Below are 22,163 nucleotides of genomic sequence, written 5' to 3'. Positions count from 1 at the left end.
ATAGGAGGTGATCCAGAGATGGCGAAGCTCCGGAAGCTCATATTCTGCATCTGTAAATATTTCAAAGCAGTAAGGATGCTACTGATGAGCTCCGAGGATACCACATTTGTGTCCACAGATCGCCATCAAATTCATCCAGCATAGTGATGTTAAAATTATAGGCGACCAAACAGAATAAAAGCAATGGGGTGACTGATGGATAAGATAAACGGACTGTGCTCCAGAGGGTGAGTATATGACCGCAAATATCGATTCATTTCGCCGCATCTTTGTAACAGCTTCATTTAGATAGAATTTATATGACAGAAAAAACACGAGTTGACCTGATGATAATGTCCTAGGACAGGAATTAAACCGTGCAAATGATGCGGATAAAATGTGACACAGAGGCGTGTCCCAAAAGATCACTGGCGTGAACCCTTCTGTTGCAGGGGCAAGCATATTGTTCGTTATGTTCTGTCGCACATGTAAGGATATTTTTTATGATTAAAAGGCACAGATCACAGTTTAGCTTTAGCAGAACACACGTTACAAACGCAAAAATGGAGCTTGTGTTCAGCAGTAACACAGAAGTGAACTGTGGGCTCCTCCACTGCGCATGATTTGCTGCTTCTCTGTATAATCCGTTTATACCACAGTATGACACAGTTGTGTCTTAATGGCCCACTTGGGTTTTTTTCTGTTCTGTTGTGTGTGTGTGTGTGTGTGTGTGTGTGTGTGTGTGTGTGGGTGTGTGTGTGTTTGTGTTACAGATACAGAAGTAACAAAATTAAGAGAAATTTTGTGGAGAATACTAACAAGAGTCATAGTAAGAACACAGTAAGGTAATTATATTGATGTTGATATTGATCATATTGTGGGTCAATTTACACATTCTCCATTTTATTTGGTCATGTTTCTCCTGTTTTTGCCTTAGTTTCAATGTTTTTTTGTCTTACAGATGTAATAAATTAAGATTCTTTCTTTCACCTTTACGATTGCATGTTCTGGTCTTTGCAATTTATTTTTATTCTATGGAAAGGAAGGTGTGGATCAGTTTTGGATGAGGTGGAGTTAGATTAGGTAAATCAGTAAACACCTATAATTTTTTTTAAACATTTAAAATCAAGTTGTGAGACAGTAAAAAAAGGTTGGGAATAAATTATCAACACTGCTCTTAAGAAACACTGTTCTTTGATCTGTTTCTGAAAGTAAAATGACTATAAGAAAAAATAATATGGTGAATAATGATCATTTAAATATGCAGCATACAGATGCCTGAACAGAAAAGGAAAGAAATGTCTTTAAGACATGGTGCAACACACCATTTGAGAATGTTTAATTATAGAAAACACGAACTTGATGGAAACAAAAAGGAGAACATAATTGCAACATGAATACGGCAGCTCTACTGCAGTGTGAACATAGGCAGAAGAACTCAATAAGCATTTATGCCATATACAAAGTTAAGCACACCCACACTAGCACTCGTCCATGAAAGTACAGTTTAAAATAATATACAGAAAAGTACACAAGATACTTGATAGTACACTAGGAAACCATCAGAAGAAGCGAGTGGTGGACACTATTTATATTTAAAGTAGAGAATTTATTTTTATTTTTATCTGACCAACCTGAAGAATATGAGTATGTCACTGTTCAGATGTACTGGTTAAAACATTAGTATTTTAGACAGATATTAAACATTTAAAGGTTTAAGCTGAGCTTTGTTTGTGGTATTTATAGATCATATAACCAACCATAGCATGTTAAGCTAACCGAGTGTGCACTATTATTTTTTCAGTGTAGTGCTAACGTGTATGATGGTTTTTAATCTAAAGAGTATCCATCATTATTCTAGCATATATGAGGTTTGTGCAATGTTGAGATGGTATGGCTCTCCACAAGGTGGAGCCATATGGTATATAGGTAAATGAAATCTTCCAGTAGTGATGCTTATGTTATCAGAATTTTGATAATCAAACTTTCAAAATAAAACCTTTAAAAAAAATTCTCCCAACTGTTACTAAAATTAAAGGTGGTCAGAATGCATACTAAAGCTATGTATGTGTATGTCACTGCATTTCAGAAGGTACTGGTGAAGTCACGTTTGTATTACCTGACCGTTTTGGATACATGCAAGCACTTAAATGTTACTCTTAATATTTAATTTACACCCAGAAGGCAACAATTAAAAGTTGTGTAAAAACAGCTGAGAAAGTGAAGTCAGTTCACTTCCTCCACAGTGGTAAGACACATAAGTTTGACATAGTTGCAATAAGGTTACAGTACAAAGACCACTAAATGTACAATTGACATCATAGGTTGAGATTTTTTCCATTTCCCCGAGCATCAGCTCCAAAGAAACCTTAGCCTCCTTAGCCCTGAAGTTAAAGTCAAATCTGCATAAAACAACTTTAGCTTGAAATGTCAGTGTTACACAATCTCTTTCATGCCCTTCTCTCTTTTACCTTTACTCAGACCCAGTCACAGAGATTACTGCAGTAGGATCAAGTGATTCAGAGTTTTTTTCTATACTTGTAACATCACAGTTTTATTTTTAAATAAAATCCTTCTTTATTTGGCTATAACTATCTGAAATTGTAAAAGAAACCCAAAACAAAAATGAGCCTTTTCTTGATGAAAAAAATAATGTCTGTTCATTTTAATCATGACTGGTATTTTTTCAGTAACTTCAAAAACACTCTTGAATTTCCTTTGTACTCACTTAGATACATTCTGATATGTGCTATCAAATTGTAAAGAATGAAAGAAAAAAAAGAAGCAGAGATAAAGATCATTATGATAAATAAAGGTACTAAGTACTAAAACAGTAGTTAGCTCTGTGTTTTGATTTTCATGCATAACTGTGTTTTCAAATTATTTTGGTAACCACCCAGTTACAGTCTAGTAGAGCATTAAATGTATTCAGAATTTAGTCATGTTTGCAAAGGATTTACTGTAATGTACTGTAAAGATTTCATTATGTGTGTAAACCATAACCCATTAACAGTCTGTGATATAACTCTACATAGCAAAGAGTTTTATAACCCCATAACCTCATAAATTTACATCCTTGTTTAATAATGTTTTAAACTATAGACGGATATTTCATTCTGTTCCAATTAAAATCCACAGGTCAAACAGGATAGTTAAACCAGCCCATTTTAGAGATGAAGAGAAATGTAAGTATAAGTAGTAGGTGAGAAACTTGGTGTGATCCTTCTGAAAGGAAATGTTTTAAATGGTCTTGACAAAGTTACAGAAACACACCACCTCCTTACAGTTGTAGTTCATGCATTTTACATTTTTGTGCAATTTTCAGCTTACTTGCAACTGATTGGAAACATTTTGGCCATGACCACATCAGCCAGAGTTTGCAGCTTCAAGGACGTTCGAGGATGTATATATGCATGCATGTGTGTCTTTGTTTTAGTGTGTGACGAGTTTTACACACACCAAAGCTAGCTGGCGCTTCCTGAGTGGTAAACACGACTGACTGACTGTCCCTGTCTGCTTTCCACCACTCTGTGCTATTTTATACTGACACACACACATCGCGAGTTTCAAAGTGTTGATGTCACAAAACTCAAAGTATCACGTTTATTACCTGTTTTTAAAAAATACATAAAACTCTCAATTGGGAACACAGGTAACAGTAAAATCATGCAGGTAACAGCTAAGCTCACTTATGAAGAAATATTTATATAATATTATCCAGAATAATTTTTAAAACTAAAGATGGTGAGATTTAAGATAACATGCAACAACATGACTGACATAAACATGTTGAAGACCCACCAAGCTCGGAAAAAACAGCTCTAAAATTCATTATAAGATTAGAATTTTTGAGATATGATAAAACATGTGAAATACATCATAGCACATACCAAAAAAAGCCAAATGTTAACATTTTTTTTAAATACAAGAAATAGATGAAAAAGAACTATAATTAACAAGTACATTCTCTCAGATAATCTCACATTTTTTACAGGCCAGAAAGAAAATATCAAACAGTAATTTCCCCCAAAAATTAACGTTCCACCCGAGTTAACGATGAATTTGAATTACACATTTTATTTGTGTTTTTGGTGTTGCCACATCATTTCCTGTTGTCTTGTTGGTCAGTGTGCAGATTAAAAAAGGGAAGTATAAGAGTTAAATTGTCAAGGAAGTCGTTGAAATGAGGAAGCTTCAGAGCTCCACCGCTTTACTGTGTGTCAGTACTTAAAGTAAAGGTTAACCTGCTTCAGCTGGAAAACACAACCAGGATAGCCGTGAGTGTAAGCTCCCTGGTTTTATGAGATATTGACAGAACATTTTTTGTTTGTTTGTCAGGAGCTGACTGAATTTAAGATGACCTGTTCATGTATTGCTCAGACTGTTGGAAGTTGATATACTGAAGGGCTGAAAAACTCAACTGGGCTCTGAAGTTGAACAGTGGAACTAGTTCACAACAATATCTACAGTAAGTGTAGTCTTTGTGTCTTCTTTCAAAAACGACTATTTAAAATTTACCAGTAAGCTACGTTTGACTGTCTTGTTAACAACAATAATTATACTTCCTCTTTTTTTTACTGTCTTATCGAGGCTTACCATTTCTCACTAACTGCTGACTTGTTTTTGATCCGAAAAAAAAAAATCTGCCCTACAGTGTGAGATCATTTTCATTTGTTTCCCTTGCTGCTGTGCTTGTTTTGGGAAGTAATAATTATGTTCAATGAATAAAACATTTAAAATCATTTAAGTGATTAGGCCATTGTTTTCTTATTTTACCATTCTAATAGTGTTTTTAAAGAAAAGAGAAAAGAATGTTCTGGATCTCGTGTTATCTACAGTGTCAGATTATCAGGAGGCACTTTTAGCATCTTTTTTCAGCTGTGGAAAGTAATAAAATACATTTGACCGAAGTGCTTAATTCCACTTCTGAGCCTAAAAAAAACCACCAGACATTTCAAACACTCAGCATGATTTCATTGAAACAACTGTCTCAGCTAAAAACGGATCAAGAAATAAAAATAATTGTGTCTAGCATAGCATTTTTTTTCTGGCACGTGTCTTTGGGTTCTTTCCAACTGCATAAGCCATTGAATGACATCACAGAGTTTGGGTGTGACATATTAAAGGATGCCCAGTACTGAAATTTGGATTTTTAAAAAAAAAAAAAAAATTATCACATTTATCTGTAAACAAAAGTGTTACAGTTAACTATCTGAACTGTCTTCAGAGACAGTGACAGCATTTTAGTGTGACATATTTATGACATGAGATCTGGGACAGCTTTTATACAAAAGTACTCTAACATTAATTCTATTTTTGAGGGAAATGTATTTGTAGTCCTCATGTTTCATTAAAGAAAAGGAAAACCCTACTCCATTTAGTAGCTGTTCCACCATATATCTATCTCTACGTGTGAAGTTATGGATGCTAGATTTAATTGTTTTTTCTGCACATTGAAAGCTGTTTGTACATTCCTGCTTAGCAAGTAAAATGATTAAAAAGGATTAACTGCTAGTGAGTGACTAGCATTTCATTGAAAACAAAAATACAAAGTACAACTCAATCAAAAATAACATCAAACAGTCTGAAAGGAAGGTAGATTCTCAAGGAGTGCAGAGTTCAAGAGGTCTGTAGTGTGATGATATTGTCAGGAAATACCAGAAGCTGCTTATTTTAGGTCACAAATGTGCAGCTTATTCCCTTTTAAATTTTTATTTTCAATGTTAGACTGTTGTGCATTACAAACAGGAAAGATTTTGTTAAGTGTTAAATGGAACAATGAGGTCATAAAAACAAGGTCAGCACACTGTCTTAATATCTGCAACAGTTAAAAAAATGTCTAAACCTTGTATTTATTTATTTATTCTTTTATTTAATCGTTTATTTATTAGGGACAAATGCAGAAAAACACTATCAGTTGCAAAAGAGGTCCCCACTGCATGTGCATTATAGTAAAATGAGGACATCAGTCCCTTAATGGGTAATGGGTGAAGCAATGATGAAATTACTTTTTAAATGATATAATACTGATAAAATAAAAAGAGCAAAAAGCTGTCACAAAACAAATAGAAGAGCAAAATTTTAGCATTACACAAATCAGTGCCCATGTTTTTCTATATATTTAACTGTAGATTAATTGATTGTTTCTGTGACTACATTTGTGTTGTCCAGAGCTTTAAATTTGGGAACTGATTGCAAGGAATTGTAATTTGTTTTGAATTCTGAAATGTTTATTAGGACGAAGGAATAATCAAGGAATAAAAATGAATGTATATCAAATGGATTATGCTGCTTTATCTATTTGATTTGATTTGATTTGATAGAATCAAGGACAAACTCTAAGGTTTCATTTTATAATCACTGTGGTCACTTTACTTTAAGAAAAGCTGGAATTGTCTTGCTGAAATTAATCATGTGCACAGTGATCTGAAAAAAAGGCCTACCAATGATGGTCAGGTTTTTAAGGTCACCATCCTTGCAATTTAGTTTTAGTTTTCATTATGTGTACATTAATGGTTGTTGAATTTGAAATGGTTCTGTTTAACCAGCAAAAAATATTTCATACTTTCAGTTGCAGTCTGCATTCAGCATTAAAATAGACTCATATTTCTCTCAAAGAAGGAAGTGGTTTGTCAAAGTTATTTTCTTCCCAAAGTTGATCTATCGCTTGTTGGTGTCCAGGATATACTTTGGTATCTTTAAAATGTTAGTAAAGGCAAATGAATCCTTATATTTTGATGACTTGGTCAGGTTAGTTCCACATAAGAACCTAAAAACACAGTAAAGACAATAATAGGTGAAAAAGTCAGGAACCTGTCTATGTGGTGTCTTTATGGCTAAAACATGGTCAAAACCTTTGACAGCTCAGACTTATTTCTGACCTTTGTGTGTTCAAAAAGCAATGCTGCTGAAACCCAATGATAACTTGCTTTATGTGCTTTAGTTTACATTGCAAAGCAGGTAGGCAGCTCTACACGAAAAAAAAGTATCCAAATTTTATAAACACTATCACGTCATGTCTTCTGGGAACTTAAAGTGAGCTGGAGCCATTTAAATATTGTGCTTCAAATGGTTAAAGTTATTGTTTTTTCAGATTTTGGTTTTCATGCAAAAGAGCAGCTGTGCTGTGCAAACTTAGACAGAGTTAAAAATAACACAAAACCAAAAATTCCCCTGAAACAAAAATACTGCTGTGTTTAAACAGGCAGAAACTAATCACCATTTTTGCATTACGAAAGACTCAAAAGACAAAATGGAATACACATTTGCAAACTAAGAAAATCATCACACATGTTGACTTTTCAGTCACCATATGCTGGGATTGTTTATTGTTTGTGATTCGATTGTGGGATTCAGTGCTAAATGATTTATCATGTCATGCAATTCTACTTGAAATCTGTCTCATTTCCTATTTGTTTCCAATTTTTGGTTTTAGGTGAATTTCATCCTAGTGGAAGAAGTTTGTGAAGGGACTTCCTTAAAGGGAGCCACTCACCAAAAGCCAGTATGGCTGACAATGTAAATTCATTGCCATTCTTTTATGGCAATATTACCAGGGAAGAGGCAGAGGACTACCTGCGGCAGACAGGCCTAAGCAATGGCCTGTACCTCTTACGGCAAAGCCGAAACTATCTTGGAGGCTTTGCACTGTCCGTGTCAAATACAGGCCGTTGTTACCACTACACAATTGAAAGACAACCCAATGACATGTATGCTATTGCTGGTGGTAAGAGCTACAGAAGTCCCGTTGATGTGATCGACTACCATTCCCAAGAACCAGATGGTCTTGTGTGTCTGCTGAAGAAGCCTTGTAACAGGCCCAAGAACATGCAGCCAAAAGTTGGGCCGTTTGAGGACCTGAAGGAAAAACTCATACGGGAGTATGTAAAGCAGACCTGGAACCTGCAGGTAAGTTTAAGCTCTATTATATAATATAAGAAAACCATATTTGAAATGAGAAGTCAGAACTCTATGGAATACCATAGCAAACTAAATGATGGTTTTTTGCAGTTTGGGCTCTATTTACATTTATGATAAAAGTCACCAACATAATTGTTGACATGTTAAAAGTGTATTTTACATTTTACACACATTAAATTTTGTTAATAAACCCTAGGCCTAGAAAAAGCATATAACTGCAGGAAGTAAAGAAGGTCAGAGGAAAGTCACTTTGGTCTGTCTCCAATTTTGGTAATAATGTTACTTTGACTTCTTTTAAATAATGCTACTGTGTTACCTTTAAAAAATGTCCTCATTAGTAGACCAGACCAGATAAGACCATCATGGACTCCCAGTAATGTTGAAGGGAATCAACAAAATTTCCATTTAAGCATTGCTCACTTCAGGAGGCCCAAACAGCAACTGATAGCTCAAGTTGTGTTGATGTTCTAGTATCTCCACCACATAATAGTGGTATCCAATCTGTCTCTTCCATACTGAAAATACAGAAAATTACATAAATGGTTATCTCAACTATTCCTCAGACTCTGCTGCTTGTGCGTCACTTCTTGTTCTCAATTGCACATGGATGTATGTACAAAACCACTTCTTAGACAGGCTCAATATGTAAGTCAGCCATTATACCTGGATAAATCTGTAGTTAAAGGGAGTTTTACAAGTGTGCCCTGGGTGGACATAGGCAGCATTAATCTAGCTTTATATTACAAGTGCAGCTAAGGGTGTTGCCTGTTTGCAGGGTGCAGCTTTGGAGCAGGCCATCATCAGCCAGCGACCTCAGCTGGAGAAGCTCATTTCTACCACTGCTCATGAAAGAATGCCCTGGTTTCATGGAACAATAACACGAGAAGACTCTGAGCCCAGGCTTCAACGTGGCCCGCGTGCAAATGGAAAGTTTCTGTAAGTATTATATTAATTCTCTTTTTATTAAATTATTTGCAGGCAGTAGTATAAAATCCTATAAAAAGCCAGAAGAATAATATCATTCCTCTCGTGGTAAAATTTTACACTGCGTCTTTTGGTTCTGGTCTGAAAAATAATTGTCTCAGGCAGAGGATTGTTCATGTTTTGTTAGTCCTGATCAATAAATTTTAGAAAACCAGTTAAAACATAGTTTTAAAGAACTGCTTTCTTGCGGTTACTACATGGATTGAATTTGAGTTCTATCTGACAGGGTAGAAAAATGTCACTGAAGAGCATTTAGAGTTATGGCTTGGAAGAAAACCTCTTTATGGACTTTATGATTCTATATTTATACTCATAATTTTTCTATTCAATAAAATGAATCACTTGCCAAGAACTAATGCAAGCTTAGCTGGGAAACCTGCCACTGATAGTGTGTGCAAATAGTGTGCATTGAATTGACACGGCTGAAGAGACCTTAACCACAGCCCCTATGATGGAAAACAAAATATTAAAATGTCTGTCTGACTCTGGACTAAATGCTTTTAAAATGGCTTTTTTTGTATTTTTCATACAGTGATTCTCGTGCTGAACTTCTACATTCTTGCCCATGACATAATGGCCCTCATGGCACTAGAAAAGACCTTGAAAAATGTAATGAGGTGTTGTTTTACAAACAAATGACATTGGTTTAATGTGATTTTAATATTTGAGTTCCTCTTAGCTTCACTTTGTAAGAAGTTAGCTGGTAAAAAAAATATTATTCAACTACATTTGCATTTTAAAAATATTTTAGTTTAACGTTCACTACGTTCATAGCGTTCATAGCATTCCTAACTGCTAAATAGGATAAACTAGAGTAAAAAAAACATTACCACATTGGTAGAAATGTGACAAAACCTAAAAGTGGTTCATGCACAGTAAATTGCTTTGTTATTTAATATTAATGTATTAATTCATTCAGAAAAGGATGCTTTTGGGTTTTCTGTTTGTTTGTTTTAACCCTGTAAAACAGTGAAATCAGACTCAAAAGTTCAGCTGTTTCAATGACAGTAGAAGTCTTATTCAGATTCATTGTCTTACTTCACATTGCTGAGGTCTGGCCAAAACAAAACAAAACAACAAAATAGTAAATTAAATTCATTATAAACACAACACTGCAACATCACCTGGAATTGCACTGAGTCAGTTCTTTATTTCACTGTTTTAAAGACAACATCAACAGACTCTTTTCATTTATTTTCTTTGCAAGAAAGCCATACAATATTCTGTAACCCAAATCCTCTCAGAACTTGACATTTTAATAACCTCATGAGGTTTTTTTTTTGCTTTTGGTTTGCCTTTACTTTACCTAATTTAACTATATGTTTATTTCAGAGGAGACAAATGAAAGACTATGGTGAGCAGCAAAAGTAAAGTAAAATAGTAATATTTTCTGCAGCTTTACAAAATTAGTGAGCAAAAGAATACAGTCTCAGACAACTTACAACATCCAAATACTGAAGAAACACAAGAACAAGCTGGGCACAAAGTACAGGACTGAAACTTGATCTAAGATTGTACAGTGTCATCCTTTTTTGTTGCATTTTCTGAGTGTTATCGCAAGAGCTGTGAACTCAAGATCAGTGAAGTGAGAAAAGAAAAAACAAAGAAATTATTAAAGTTGAGGGTAGCTTTTTTCCCTCCAGGAGCTTCTGCCTTTCAGAGATAGCAAATGATTAAACTCCCACAATGACACAAAACTCAGTTCAGTTATGTGTCTGACAAATATGTTGGGCAATGAAAATATTTAGAAATTTCCTTTCCTCTGGGGCAGAACTCTTGAGTATTTCCTATTGAGTAGTTCTCTTATGTAACTTTCATTCTCAAAAAGGTGGAGAATAGATGAAGACTAAAAGATACATATTATGTTAATTTGTTAGTTGTTAAAGTATTTTTTAAATGTGATTTTCTAATATGGTTTTGTAATGCAATTAATACTGATTCTGCAAATGAAAAGAGTGATTGTAAGCTGATTGTTACTAACACACACACACACACACACACACACACACACACACACACACACACACACACACACACACACACACACACTCAAGACCAACAACGATTGTTCAATTTGATCTTGAACAGATGTTTGCAATAATTAATTTGCTATATTGTTTTATGGTCTAAACATTAACAATAGTGACTTATGTCTGCTTAGGTCTGCTGTAGACCATGTCAACAGCAGACCCCAAGCAGAGCAGTGCTGTGTTCCCGCTACACGGCAAGATTTCAGAATTCTAGGTTACAAGTATAAAGTAACTGTGTGAGTAGTGAAATACATCAAATTCTACAAATGCAAGCAGTCTAAACAAACACAGCTATGTTAGCACTGTATTGCTTCTATTCCATCTTATTACATTTCATTTGTCAAATATGTAAAATGTCTTTTTTGCTTTGAAACCACTGAATAAAGTTTGTAAAGTATTTATAGAACCTCAAGCTTCAGTTGAGCGGCTGTGGTCTCGCTTGAAGAAAGAGAGAGGAACATACACATGCACACACACATACACACACACACATACAGACACAGAGAGACACATACACACAAACATACAAACACACTGTGGTTTCCGCTCTGGCAGTTTGCAAAGGACTTCCTGAAGTAGCCAAACAAGAGGGAGACTAACAGCAGGGCAAAATGTAACTGTTCTGTCCCTTCTCTCATGTAACATCTAGCAGGAAACTTACTTTCCACTGAAACACATCATCATGTCATGCTTATGTCTCTAAATTTTATTGAAATGTTGTTAAGAGTGAATCACATACTGCACACATAGCATTCTGGAGCACAGTTATTGATAATAGCACACAGGCTATTAGTTTTACTTCCTGTTTAGTTCTCCTTACTTCTTATTTACTGTAATGTCTCCATGTGATGAGGTTTTAAAAAAAAAAAAAAAAAAGTTAATCTATGAAAAAAGTTGCACTTAGCCACAACTTATCACATCTGACACAGTATGTGGTAATAGGCGGGGTAACATGATTTCTCAATTGAAAATTCAGACTAATATTTGGTTTCATTGTGCTTAGTGAGCCATCGTAGATAACTAAAAAGCAATACAGATGCAGCAGTGGAAAATATTTATAATTTTCTGAATTAAAGTTGTAAATTTGCAAAATAAATAAATGAAAACAAACAGAAACATATACAAATTCATGAGTTCATTCATGAGCACTAGAATTTTAGGCCAATTCAGTTTAGTATTATTGGTATAGCCTCAAATCACAACAGTTGCCTCAAGGTGTTTTCTATTATAAGGTAAAGACTCTACAATAAGTAGAATTTTGATTTTTTTTACATTTATAGACATTTTTTCTTGTGACCTTGAAGTATTGTGCATGAATAACGTTAATACATCTTGAAACTGTAAAAAAAAGATATTCGTTGCTTTTGCGTCCCATAATAGCTATCAGATGAGTTGAAAAACCACCTAATCACGGATTCGCAGTTTGCAGTCAGATGTGAACATTTTTGTAGTTATTTAATGGTATATATATATATGATGAACTACAGAAACAAAAACTCTTTCAAACGATTCTTCCTTTTTTTTTCTGTGTGAAGGATTCGGCAGAGAGATGCGAATGGATCCTATGCTCTGTGTTTACTGCATGAAGGACAAGTCATGCATTATCGTATTGACAAGGACTCGGCTGGCAAGCTCTCCATTCCAGAGGGCAAGAAATTTGACACCTTGTGGCAGGTTATCCCAGTGTGCTTTATATTTATGGGCTACTTAGACCATTTCAACAATCTTAATCTGTTTGAAATTGTATAATGTACTACAAGGGGAGGTGGTAAAACTTATGTGTGTACTCTGCCTACACCTCTGCTTAAACACAGCTGGTGGAGCACTACTCATACAAACCAGATGGTCTTTTGCGAGTGCTAACAGAGCCCTGTCCAAGGCCTGATGGAGATATTGGTAAGAAACACAAACACAACTAATCGAAATGTGTTTACAGCAAGACTTTCATTGAAAGCAAATTTCACTGCATGTTAACTAATATCTGATAATCTAAATTATAACACTGTATACACAGCTGATTAACATTTGTCTTATTCCATGTTCACAGGGCTGATAGGACGGCCTTTTCTTCCACCGGGCCATCCTAGACTTGATTCTGCCATTGTAAGTTCCATCTATGTGCATTAATACATTCAACTGAAACAGAAATGCTGGTTAAATCTGCCAGAGCAGTCAGCCTGTGTGGGTTACCATTAACCATTACGACAAGGGTTGTTTTTTTTATTATTAGAATGATATGGCTTCTTCAGGAAGCCCTGTATGGTAAAACAAACATAGAAATGTTTCTTGTAATGTGTAGATGAATGAGTCTGTCAGATGACTTCACATATTCTTGTTTGGAGTTATTTTTCCCTTTAATCTTTTTCCTATTGTAATAATTTCATGCATGATTTTAATATTACCATTAATGATAACCTCTCTGACATTTTGATTTTTAGCAAAGTGCGAAGGATGGATTTTTCACCATCATCAGTAAAGGCATAAAAAAGGTGCATTACACACATCCTGTTTCCTCAGTCATAGTTGCTCACAGCAGTGTGTAACCTCCACCTTCCTTCTCCCTCTGCACTTCTTCACTAATGGAATGTGGATTTCTATTTACTAACTCTTTCTTGCAATATTGGTCCTTTGAATTATGTCCTTTCTAATCCCTCTGATAGATCTCACATCCAAGTAGATAATGGATGTCAGTGCACACAAGCTTATTGAATCGGAGTGACATCTTAGTTGGTGTATTTGTAATTATGTTTTAACACCATCCAGAGGTTACCCAGTGCAATTACATTATAGAACCACAAGCAGCCATTTGGTAGCTTTCTATATGTGCTTGCGATAATATTGTCCACCAGTTCCATCCTTTAAAATCCCTCTCCCCCTTTTCTTTTCTTTTCTTTTCTTTTCTTTTCTTTTCTTTTCTTTTCTTTTCTTTTCTTTTTTATTCTTGTTTTTTGCCTGGCTTTGTTACAGTTAAGTTTTGGATCAGATGTCTTTTTTTCTTCCCTTTTTGAATCCTGCATTTTTTATCTTGTACAGTCTTCTTCCTAATTTCTTCTGAGATTTTATGCTTGAGATGTTTGAGAGTCAAAAAAAACCCCTGACTGTAAACTTGTCCTAAACCCCCTCTTTGAAATCATGTGTTCACTTGTTGCGGGTTACTTTCAGCAGTAAGTGCTATTTAGCTATACTTCATGCATTCTTATAATGAATGTTCTTTAACACTGTCTCCTCTGATGATGACAGAACCGACCATCTCGTCCCAGGCCTCCAGATAACTCCAATCCTTATGAAACTAGGATACCCGGTAAAGGTAAGTTATTTAGACTGCCTTTGTCAAACCCTATATTGATGTACTGTTGTTCAATTGCTAACTTGCTTGTGCATGTTCCATACTCTGTGAATATTATTTAGCATAGATTCTATGTCATGTTGGGTGTAATCTGGATTGCAGAGAAAATGTACGCTATGCCTTCTGATGATACTGCCTAAAGGAAGCATGTATAATGTAAGAGGACTCTCCATTTACATGAACAAATTGGAGTCTATTAGAAATATATGATACAAACCACTGCAGCGTAGTATGTGTAATACCTACAGCGTGCTCTAATCGCTGTAATAGAATATTATGGTTAACAGAATCGAACGCTGCACTGAGGTCTAGCAGGACAAGCACAGAGATGAGTCCACTGTCAGAGGCCACAAGAAGATCATTTGTAACCTTCACTAAATCTGTTTCTGTGCTGTGATGAGCTCTGAAACCTGACTGAAACTCTTCAAATAAACTTTCCCTTTGCAGATGATCTGTTAGCTGTTTGATAACAACTCTCTCAAGATTTTTTTTTGTGATAAAAGGAAGGTTAGAGATTGGCCTATAATTAGCTAAGAGAGTTGGGTAAAAACTGTTACTATTTTAAGTAAAGGTTTAACTACTACCAGCTTGAAGGCCTGTGGTACATAGCCAATTATTAGAGACAGGTTGATCATATTTAAGATTCAAGCGTTAATTAATGGCAGGACTTCTTTGAGCAGTCTTGTAGGAATGGGGTCTAAAAGACATGTTGATGGTTTGGAGCAAGGAATTACGGAAGTTAACTCAGAAAGATCAATTGGAGAAAAAGACTCTAAATGAATATCAATGGTACTGAAAGTAACTGTAGATAATATTATGTCTGTGAGATGGTTACAAGCAATATTTCTCTAATGGTGACAATTTTATTTGTAAAGAAATTCATCAAATCATTAAGGTTAAACGAATGGTTGGCTCAAAACAAACTTTTTTTCAGCCTGTGCTTAAGAGAAACCTAAGGTTGACCTTATTTTCTTCAACCAGTGATGAAGAGTAAGATGTTCCAGTTTTATGAGGACTTATTTTTAAATAAAGCAGCAAACAATTTTTCCAGACTACGTAATTATTTTAATATCTCTAGCTTACTAGTTATCGGTTTTAAAGGTGTGTATTGAGAATTATACCAGGGGATCAAGTATTTCAGACTCCCTGGTATATTTGAGGGGTTTTTTCTGGGGAGCTACAGTATCCAGAGTCGTATATCATGAAGATGTGAAGAAATGAAAAAGATAACTGACCTCTGTGTGAGTACCATTCAGGTAGCTGCTCTGTGTAACAAAAGCTACAACAAACGGGACAAAACACAAGCAGACAAAAGCTAATCACATGCAATATTGGCATATGAATCTATAGAGAGTGAAAGGAAAGTACTCAGTGCTGTCAGCAGACTAGACCTAACCAAGAGAGCATCCAGGTCACCTGATCCAGACCAAAATAGGAAAGCCTCTCACTACGACTCCATATCCATGAGATAAGACAAGGGATACTGTTAATTTTTGTTTGTTTAACAAAAACCAAGACTATTCCTTTACCCTGAACATGTAACTCGAGATGACCAGTCTTTGAGGAAAATTAGGATGAACTTTAACTTGAATCTGTCAGAAATGACAGATTTTTTGGATTACAGTAATCTGATTTAAAAAATGCATTTTTTTTTCACTTTCAAATGAGTGATGCTAAAGGTACAGCACTCCTTCAATATTTTTTCCAGTACAATGTTTTTCAAAAATAAGTAAAATCAGTTTTATGCTTTCATATAGGGGACATACTACACTGTTAGAAAAAACATCTAAAAAAAACAGTAATATTCCAGCACCTGGGGCGCCAAAATAATACCGTAAAATAACAGAAAATAACTTCCATTAATGAAAATACAATTTGTTGCCCTAATTTTACATGGGATTTTGCCTTTTTCAAGTGCATTGAAACATTAAATTAGGAACAATTTAATGTGATTAAACAATATGATATATGAATATGAATAATAATACTTAAATGTAGAGAAATCTACACTTAACATTTGGTTTAAATAACAATGGATTGCATTCATATCGCGCTTTTTGAGACCCTCAAAGTGCTTTACAATTCCCCTCTGGCCATCACCAGTAGGTGGTAGGTGAAGTGTCTTGCCCAAGGACACAACGACCGAGAGTGTCTGAGCCGGGGCTCGAACCGGCAACCTTGTGATTACAAGGCAAACTGCCAACTCTTGAGCCACGATCGCCCTAAATAGCAATGATAATAATAATTATTTGATGTAAAAAAAGTTTACAAGACTCATTTTATATATTTTTCCATAGCATTACATTTGAATTTAACAGTTCAATCTTTCAAATAACGGACATATATTTGTGAAATCATGATACATTTGTGAATGTATTTTAACAATCTAAATATGCATATGTACAGACAAATACATTTAAAAAACAAGAAAATTATGTTTTATTACATTACAGTGATTTTACGTTAGTTTACATTTGAAATGTGAAGTCACAGTCTATTGATGTAAATTTAATGATATTCAAGAAGAACCGTACAAAACTGTAAAATACACAGTAAAATACTTTTATATTAGGATTTTTTTTTACAGTGTAGACAGATAGATTATGATAAATCTGAATAGGGAAAATCTACCTGAATATCGAGCTATTATTTTGGCTAGAGAACATTCTAAACTTGTAAAATCTAAATTCACATGTTTTCATTTAATATTTCACTGCTTCCTAATTTTGACATGTTGAATTCTTCATCAGAGGCCATGCCAATGGACACAGAGGTATATGAGAGTCCTTATGCGGATCCAGATGAACTGCGGAGTTCTACAGTGGATCGCTCACATCTTTTCTTGGAGGATGGAGAACTGGGCTCTGGGAATTTTGGTACCGTCATGAAAGGCACCTACAAGATGAGAAAGTATGCTACATTAAATCATATCACTACATACAAACATTGCACCACAATGCTTTGTTAAATGATCAGACTTACAAATTTAAAATATTCTCCCTATCATAAATTCTATTTATGATTTGCTGAATGCAGCAGGCAAACTCACTGTCAGTGATTCACTGATATAACCCAAAAAATAAAATATGAGTTCAGCACATCTTGTTTCATTGTTTTCCCAAAGAAATATTCAATCAGTTATTCAAATTCCAAAAACACACAGCTCATATCATACAAATCAAAACCAAGCAAAGTCCACAGGACACAAATATCACAGTCTTGGTCCCTGCATTCATTAAAAGATGGCTTCATCATAGCAGCCCCCCCCCCCCCCCCCCCCCCTTCCCTTATACAGAATGCAAGTCTATACTGCTTTTGTCTTACTGGTGATGAATGTTGACTGTGGATGAGTCAAAATGTCTGAAAAATGCATTTCTGTTGTAACATAACAATACTTACACTAATCCATGTTGCATATTAGGACAGAGAAGACAGTTGCAGTCAAAGTCTTGAAGAATGATGATAACAACCAGTCAGTACGTGACGAAATGCTGCGGGAAGCCAATGTAATGCAGCAGCTGGACAATCCGTATATTGTGCGGATGATTGGTATCTGTGAAGCAGAGAACCTCATGCTAGTTATGGAGCTGGCTGAGCTGGGACCCCTCCACAAGTTCCTGCAGAAAAATAAGTATGTACTGCGACTTGGCCTTGCTCTTTCTTCAATTTGGTTTGTTTGAACATTGTTTTTTTTTCTTCACATTAATGCAAGTACATTATGATAGAGTCTGAATTTGTATTTGTAAAGGTACTGTTTTGTGGTAAGTTACTTGAGTTATTCTACAATGGAATGGACCCATCCAACCGACTCGACAAGCTTTCCAGTTTAGGAGATTAAAGTGACAAATCACTCTGATTTTTTTCTAAATGTGAAGTTATTTATAAGTTTTAGTTTCAAAATAGCAGTATTGAAAAAAAATAAAAGATTTCAAAATACAGTTCTCATATTGTGTGAGGTTTATGGTGGCTTTTAGAGTTCAAGTAACAACAACTCCTCATCTCCAGGCAAACGGCCATAAAGAATATCACAGAGCTGGTCCATCAGGTGTCTATGGGGATGAAGTACCTGGAGGAGCATAACTTTGTCCACAGGGACCTTGCTGCAAGGAATGTACTGCTGGTCACACAGCACTATGCCAAGATCAGTGACTTTGGCCTCTCTAAAGCTGTTGCTGAGGATCAAAACTACTACAAGGTAACATATGGCATAGGATGACACGTCATCTGTCTTTATACTCTCAAAAAGCCTTGATGGTCCATCTCTATGAACGTCTTAGATTTTTCCCAAAAAGTTGATTCTGTTCATGTGGACGTAGCGTTTTGTCTAAAGAAGTCACATTGATGACTGACAAAATATTTCTCCCACTGAAAATACTGTCCTCATGAACAGAATCCCACTAACATTTTGGGATTTCCTTATCATCATGCATCAACACTCTTAGATTTTTGTTTAAAACTAAGTCAATCTCAATGAAAGTGTTACTGTAAAGCCTGGGTAGGAAACTCGTGGCCTCAAGGGCTGTCCTTCAGGTTTTAGATGTGTCCTTGATCCAACACAGCTGATTCAAATTTCTAAATGACCTCCTCAACATGTCTTGAAGTTCTCCAGAGGCCTGGTAATAAACCAATCATTTGATTCAGGTGTGCTGACCCAGGCTGAGATCTAAAACCTGCAGGACACCGGCACCCGAGGCCTGGATTTGCCCATCCCTGCTGTAAAGCATTAAAATAACTGTAACACTAACACCAATCAATCTGCCTTACTTGTATCTGTTATCATATTGTGAACACTACTGCCAGGAACCAGTCCTAATCATTGTGTTATTTGAATCTGCAAAATGACCAGTGTGGCATGTAATTACAACTAGTTATGTTTGCGTGTCTCTCCCTTTAGGCAAAAGGTCATGGGAAGTGGCCAGTGAAATGGTACGCACCTGAATGTATAAACTACTTTAAGTTCTCATCCAAAAGTGATGTGTGGAGCTTTGGGGTGCTCATGTGGGAGGCTTACTCCTATGGCCAAAAACCATACAAGGTATTATTATTATTGAATATAAGGAGTTATGGTGACACATGTAACCTCACTCACATATTGTGTTTTTGTTTGAATATTAGTTTAGACTGTTAGCAGCTACAGGCTTTATTTTGTTCATTTTTATTCTTTATAGTTGCTGTTTTATGTAAACTAAATGACTACAAAACAAATGTTTCAGATTTGTTTAGTTGTAATTTATAGAATAATTTTGTAATGTGTACTCATTGTCTACCTATGAAATCTTAACCTATGAATTGCATGTATCATAATGATCTTAGTGTGTGACTTTAGAATTATGTACTAACCTTCTTATTGCTATTACAAAATAATGGTTGCAACAAAAAATGCCACTACTTTCATGAAAAATTATGACTTTGATAATCTCTATGCCTTTACATTTCAGTTTATTTGATGGCGTCTTATTTGTTCTGAATTTTTAACTCCTTACAGGGAATGAAAGGAAATGATGTCCTGCAGATGATTGAAAGTGGTAAGCGTATGGACTCCCCAGAGAAGTGTCCACTGGAGATGTATGAGCTCATGAAGACCTGCTGGACATATAAGTAAGTAACATGTTCATCATAAGGCATTAGCTGAACAAACCGGTTTATGTTTTATGGACATCTTTTGTGATTATTGCATGTTATTTTCATGTCTTCCAGGGCAAATGAGAGGCCTGGATTTAATGTTGTTGAGCCAAGGCTACGAGAGTATTACTACGACATTGCACAGTGATTGCTCACTTGAATGTTATGAGACTATGCAAACTAGTGGCTGATGATGAAAATGAGCTTTTACACATATTGGTTAAGAGATTGTTATGGATAATAAATGCTGTAAAATATAGACTTTAACTGGAATATATTCTCTTTTAATATAAACTCTGATTATGCAAATATAATTCCTATTACACTTATTTGTTCTTGAATGTAAGCCATATGAAAATGATAATAAACTGTTACAAGTCTATCTTATTTCACGGCAACCACTGATGTTATACCTAAAAACTACATAACTTACTGTTTTCCTATAAGCTTCCTAATATCAGGACATTATCTGTTTTAATGTAGTTCGATCACGTTGTCATTGAAATGAAACATATAAACATACAATCCGACCTTGTTTAAGCATCTTCAGCACTCTGAGTTTCTGTACTTGCATAAACAATTCTAAGATGAATAAATTACATTCATATGCCTTCAAATTATTTTACATATATACATTGTCAAAGTCAGTGACCAAGTGGTTGGTTGACATTTAAAACATTAGAGTAACTCAAAATCTGACGAAGGATTTGCTGCTATTTTGCGCTTTTGGTTATTGAGATGTCAGGAAACATTAGCTGTTTACAAAAACCTCAGCTAAGAGCAATAAAGTAGAACAATTCAAATGGATTGTTGAGCCACTTCCTGAACAGAAAAACAGTGGCAAACAAATGACTAGAGCTAGAGCTTCATAAATGCATTACAAATCTTTTTCAAAAGTAAACCTATCTATTTAGGTACCAATATCTTAAGCCTCTATACCTGGTACGGATGATTGTGGCAAATCAGAACAAATTACTCTAAAAAACTGGTGGAAATGAAACATGGCAGCAACACATCACACAACCCTAGGATTCTGATTAAAACAAGGTGATAACAAAGGTATCAACAACTGTCTCTGTGCCACAGAGATTGGAAGTGAAGAAAGATGATGAAGCAACTACAAAGCCATCTTATGATGTGATAATTGTTTTTTTCTTGGTTACAGGTACATTTTTTGGTAGTAAAGTTATATATAAATCTGTAACAGTTCAAAAAGAAAAAGACATGGAATCAGATTCAAATCTGGAAGTTACTGAGGCCTTTTTAATCAGAGAATTAGAGCATTATGCACACAAATGACACCAATAAAAGCCAACAGAGGGAGATGGTTAACAGAGGATTGAAAAGCTATGAATGTCTGCTTATATTACCTACAGATACATACTGTAATGTGAAAGACAGACTATCTGCTCTCTATCTATATCAAATGTTTAAAATGAGAAACGCTAGGTCAAGGACATGTTTATCTTTAGCTCCACCTCCTCTTGACCTATAAATATCAGTGAACTGAGGAGACCAGTTGCTGGAATTTTGACAGAGGAATGTTGTTCTGACATAGGATTCTAGCTGCTCAACAATCCCAGTTCTTCCATTTTTGTATCATGATACACCAGATGTTTTCCAACTGGTGAAAGGTCTGGACTGCAGGTGGGCAAGCTGGGTACCTCGGCTCTTCTACTATGAAGTCAAGCTGTTGTTATAGATGCATTATGCAGTTTATCCTTTACTTGTTGAATTATGCAGTGCCTTAAGTATATGACCATAGCTTTACAAAATCACATCTGGCAAGGTTCAAGGTAAATAATCTTCCTGTAAACAACAAAGATGACTGTTTTCAGATGGTCAGACGAGGTAGATGAGTAAGCAACCACACTTTATTGTGTACCATGTTGGAATCCACTGAGCTCCTGAGAGTGACTTATTCTTACACAGGAGTTTGTAGGTGTTTGATTTTACACAGGCAACCAGGTTCAGGGAGGGGCAGCTATCTACCACAGCCAGTTAGTGACTTGACAAATCACTTCAATCTGGAGACTACATTAAAGAGGATGCACAATACTGCCATCTTGTGGCCAGACTTGGCTATTGCCGCTGAAAGCTGCATTTATTTTACTTTTCATCTCATAGCTCTGGCATCTCTGCCTCTGAGGGCTCGCTGTCGGTCTCCTGTTAACAATTACTGGAGCTAGGCAATCTGAGAGATCAGCAGCTTGTTTTTGGTGGTTTGCGCATCCACATTGTGGATAACCCTCTGGTGCTTTATGGTATACTGATGGGAGAAG

At 35.5% G+C, this 22,163-nt stretch overlaps 1 protein-coding gene across 5 annotated transcripts; it reads left to right on the top strand.

Moving 5' to 3' along the window:
* The first annotated feature begins 19 nt into the window (after window positions 1-19).
* On the top strand, window positions 20-20,271 carry syk (spleen tyrosine kinase). Of its 5 annotated transcripts, none has more exons than XM_087844039.1 (17): window positions 20-227; window positions 753-824; window positions 3,118-3,164; window positions 4,318-4,447; window positions 7,415-7,887; window positions 8,675-8,835; window positions 12,449-12,587; window positions 12,728-12,809; window positions 12,961-13,016; window positions 13,352-13,402; window positions 14,154-14,220; window positions 17,010-17,169; window positions 17,681-17,890; window positions 18,265-18,454; window positions 19,154-19,294; window positions 19,745-19,857; window positions 19,957-20,271. In XM_087844039.1, the coding sequence occupies exons 5-17, from the start codon at window positions 7,486-7,488 to the stop codon at window positions 20,027-20,029; spliced, it is 1,845 nt and encodes a 614-aa protein (XP_087700165.1). In that variant the 5' UTR covers window positions 20-227; window positions 753-824; window positions 3,118-3,164; window positions 4,318-4,447; window positions 7,415-7,485; the 3' UTR covers window positions 20,030-20,271. The 5 variants fall into 5 exon arrangements, with proteins under 5 accessions (XP_087700165.1, XP_087700166.1, XP_035766434.2 ...); XM_087844041.1 differs by having other exon boundaries at window positions 23-52; XM_087844040.1 differs by lacking the exon at window positions 3,118-3,164 and having other exon boundaries at window positions 753-819.
* Window positions 20,272-22,163: the final 1,892 nt, after the last annotated feature.

This window comes from Neolamprologus brichardi, chromosome 7 (assembly GCF_056152115.1).
Source record: "Neolamprologus brichardi isolate AB-2024 chromosome 7, ASM5615211v1, whole genome shotgun sequence".
Taxonomy (NCBI): Eukaryota; Metazoa; Chordata; class Actinopteri; order Cichliformes; family Cichlidae; genus Neolamprologus; species Neolamprologus brichardi.
Note: the sequence above shows the minus strand (reverse complement) of the source record. Positions and strands in the feature narration are given on the sequence as shown.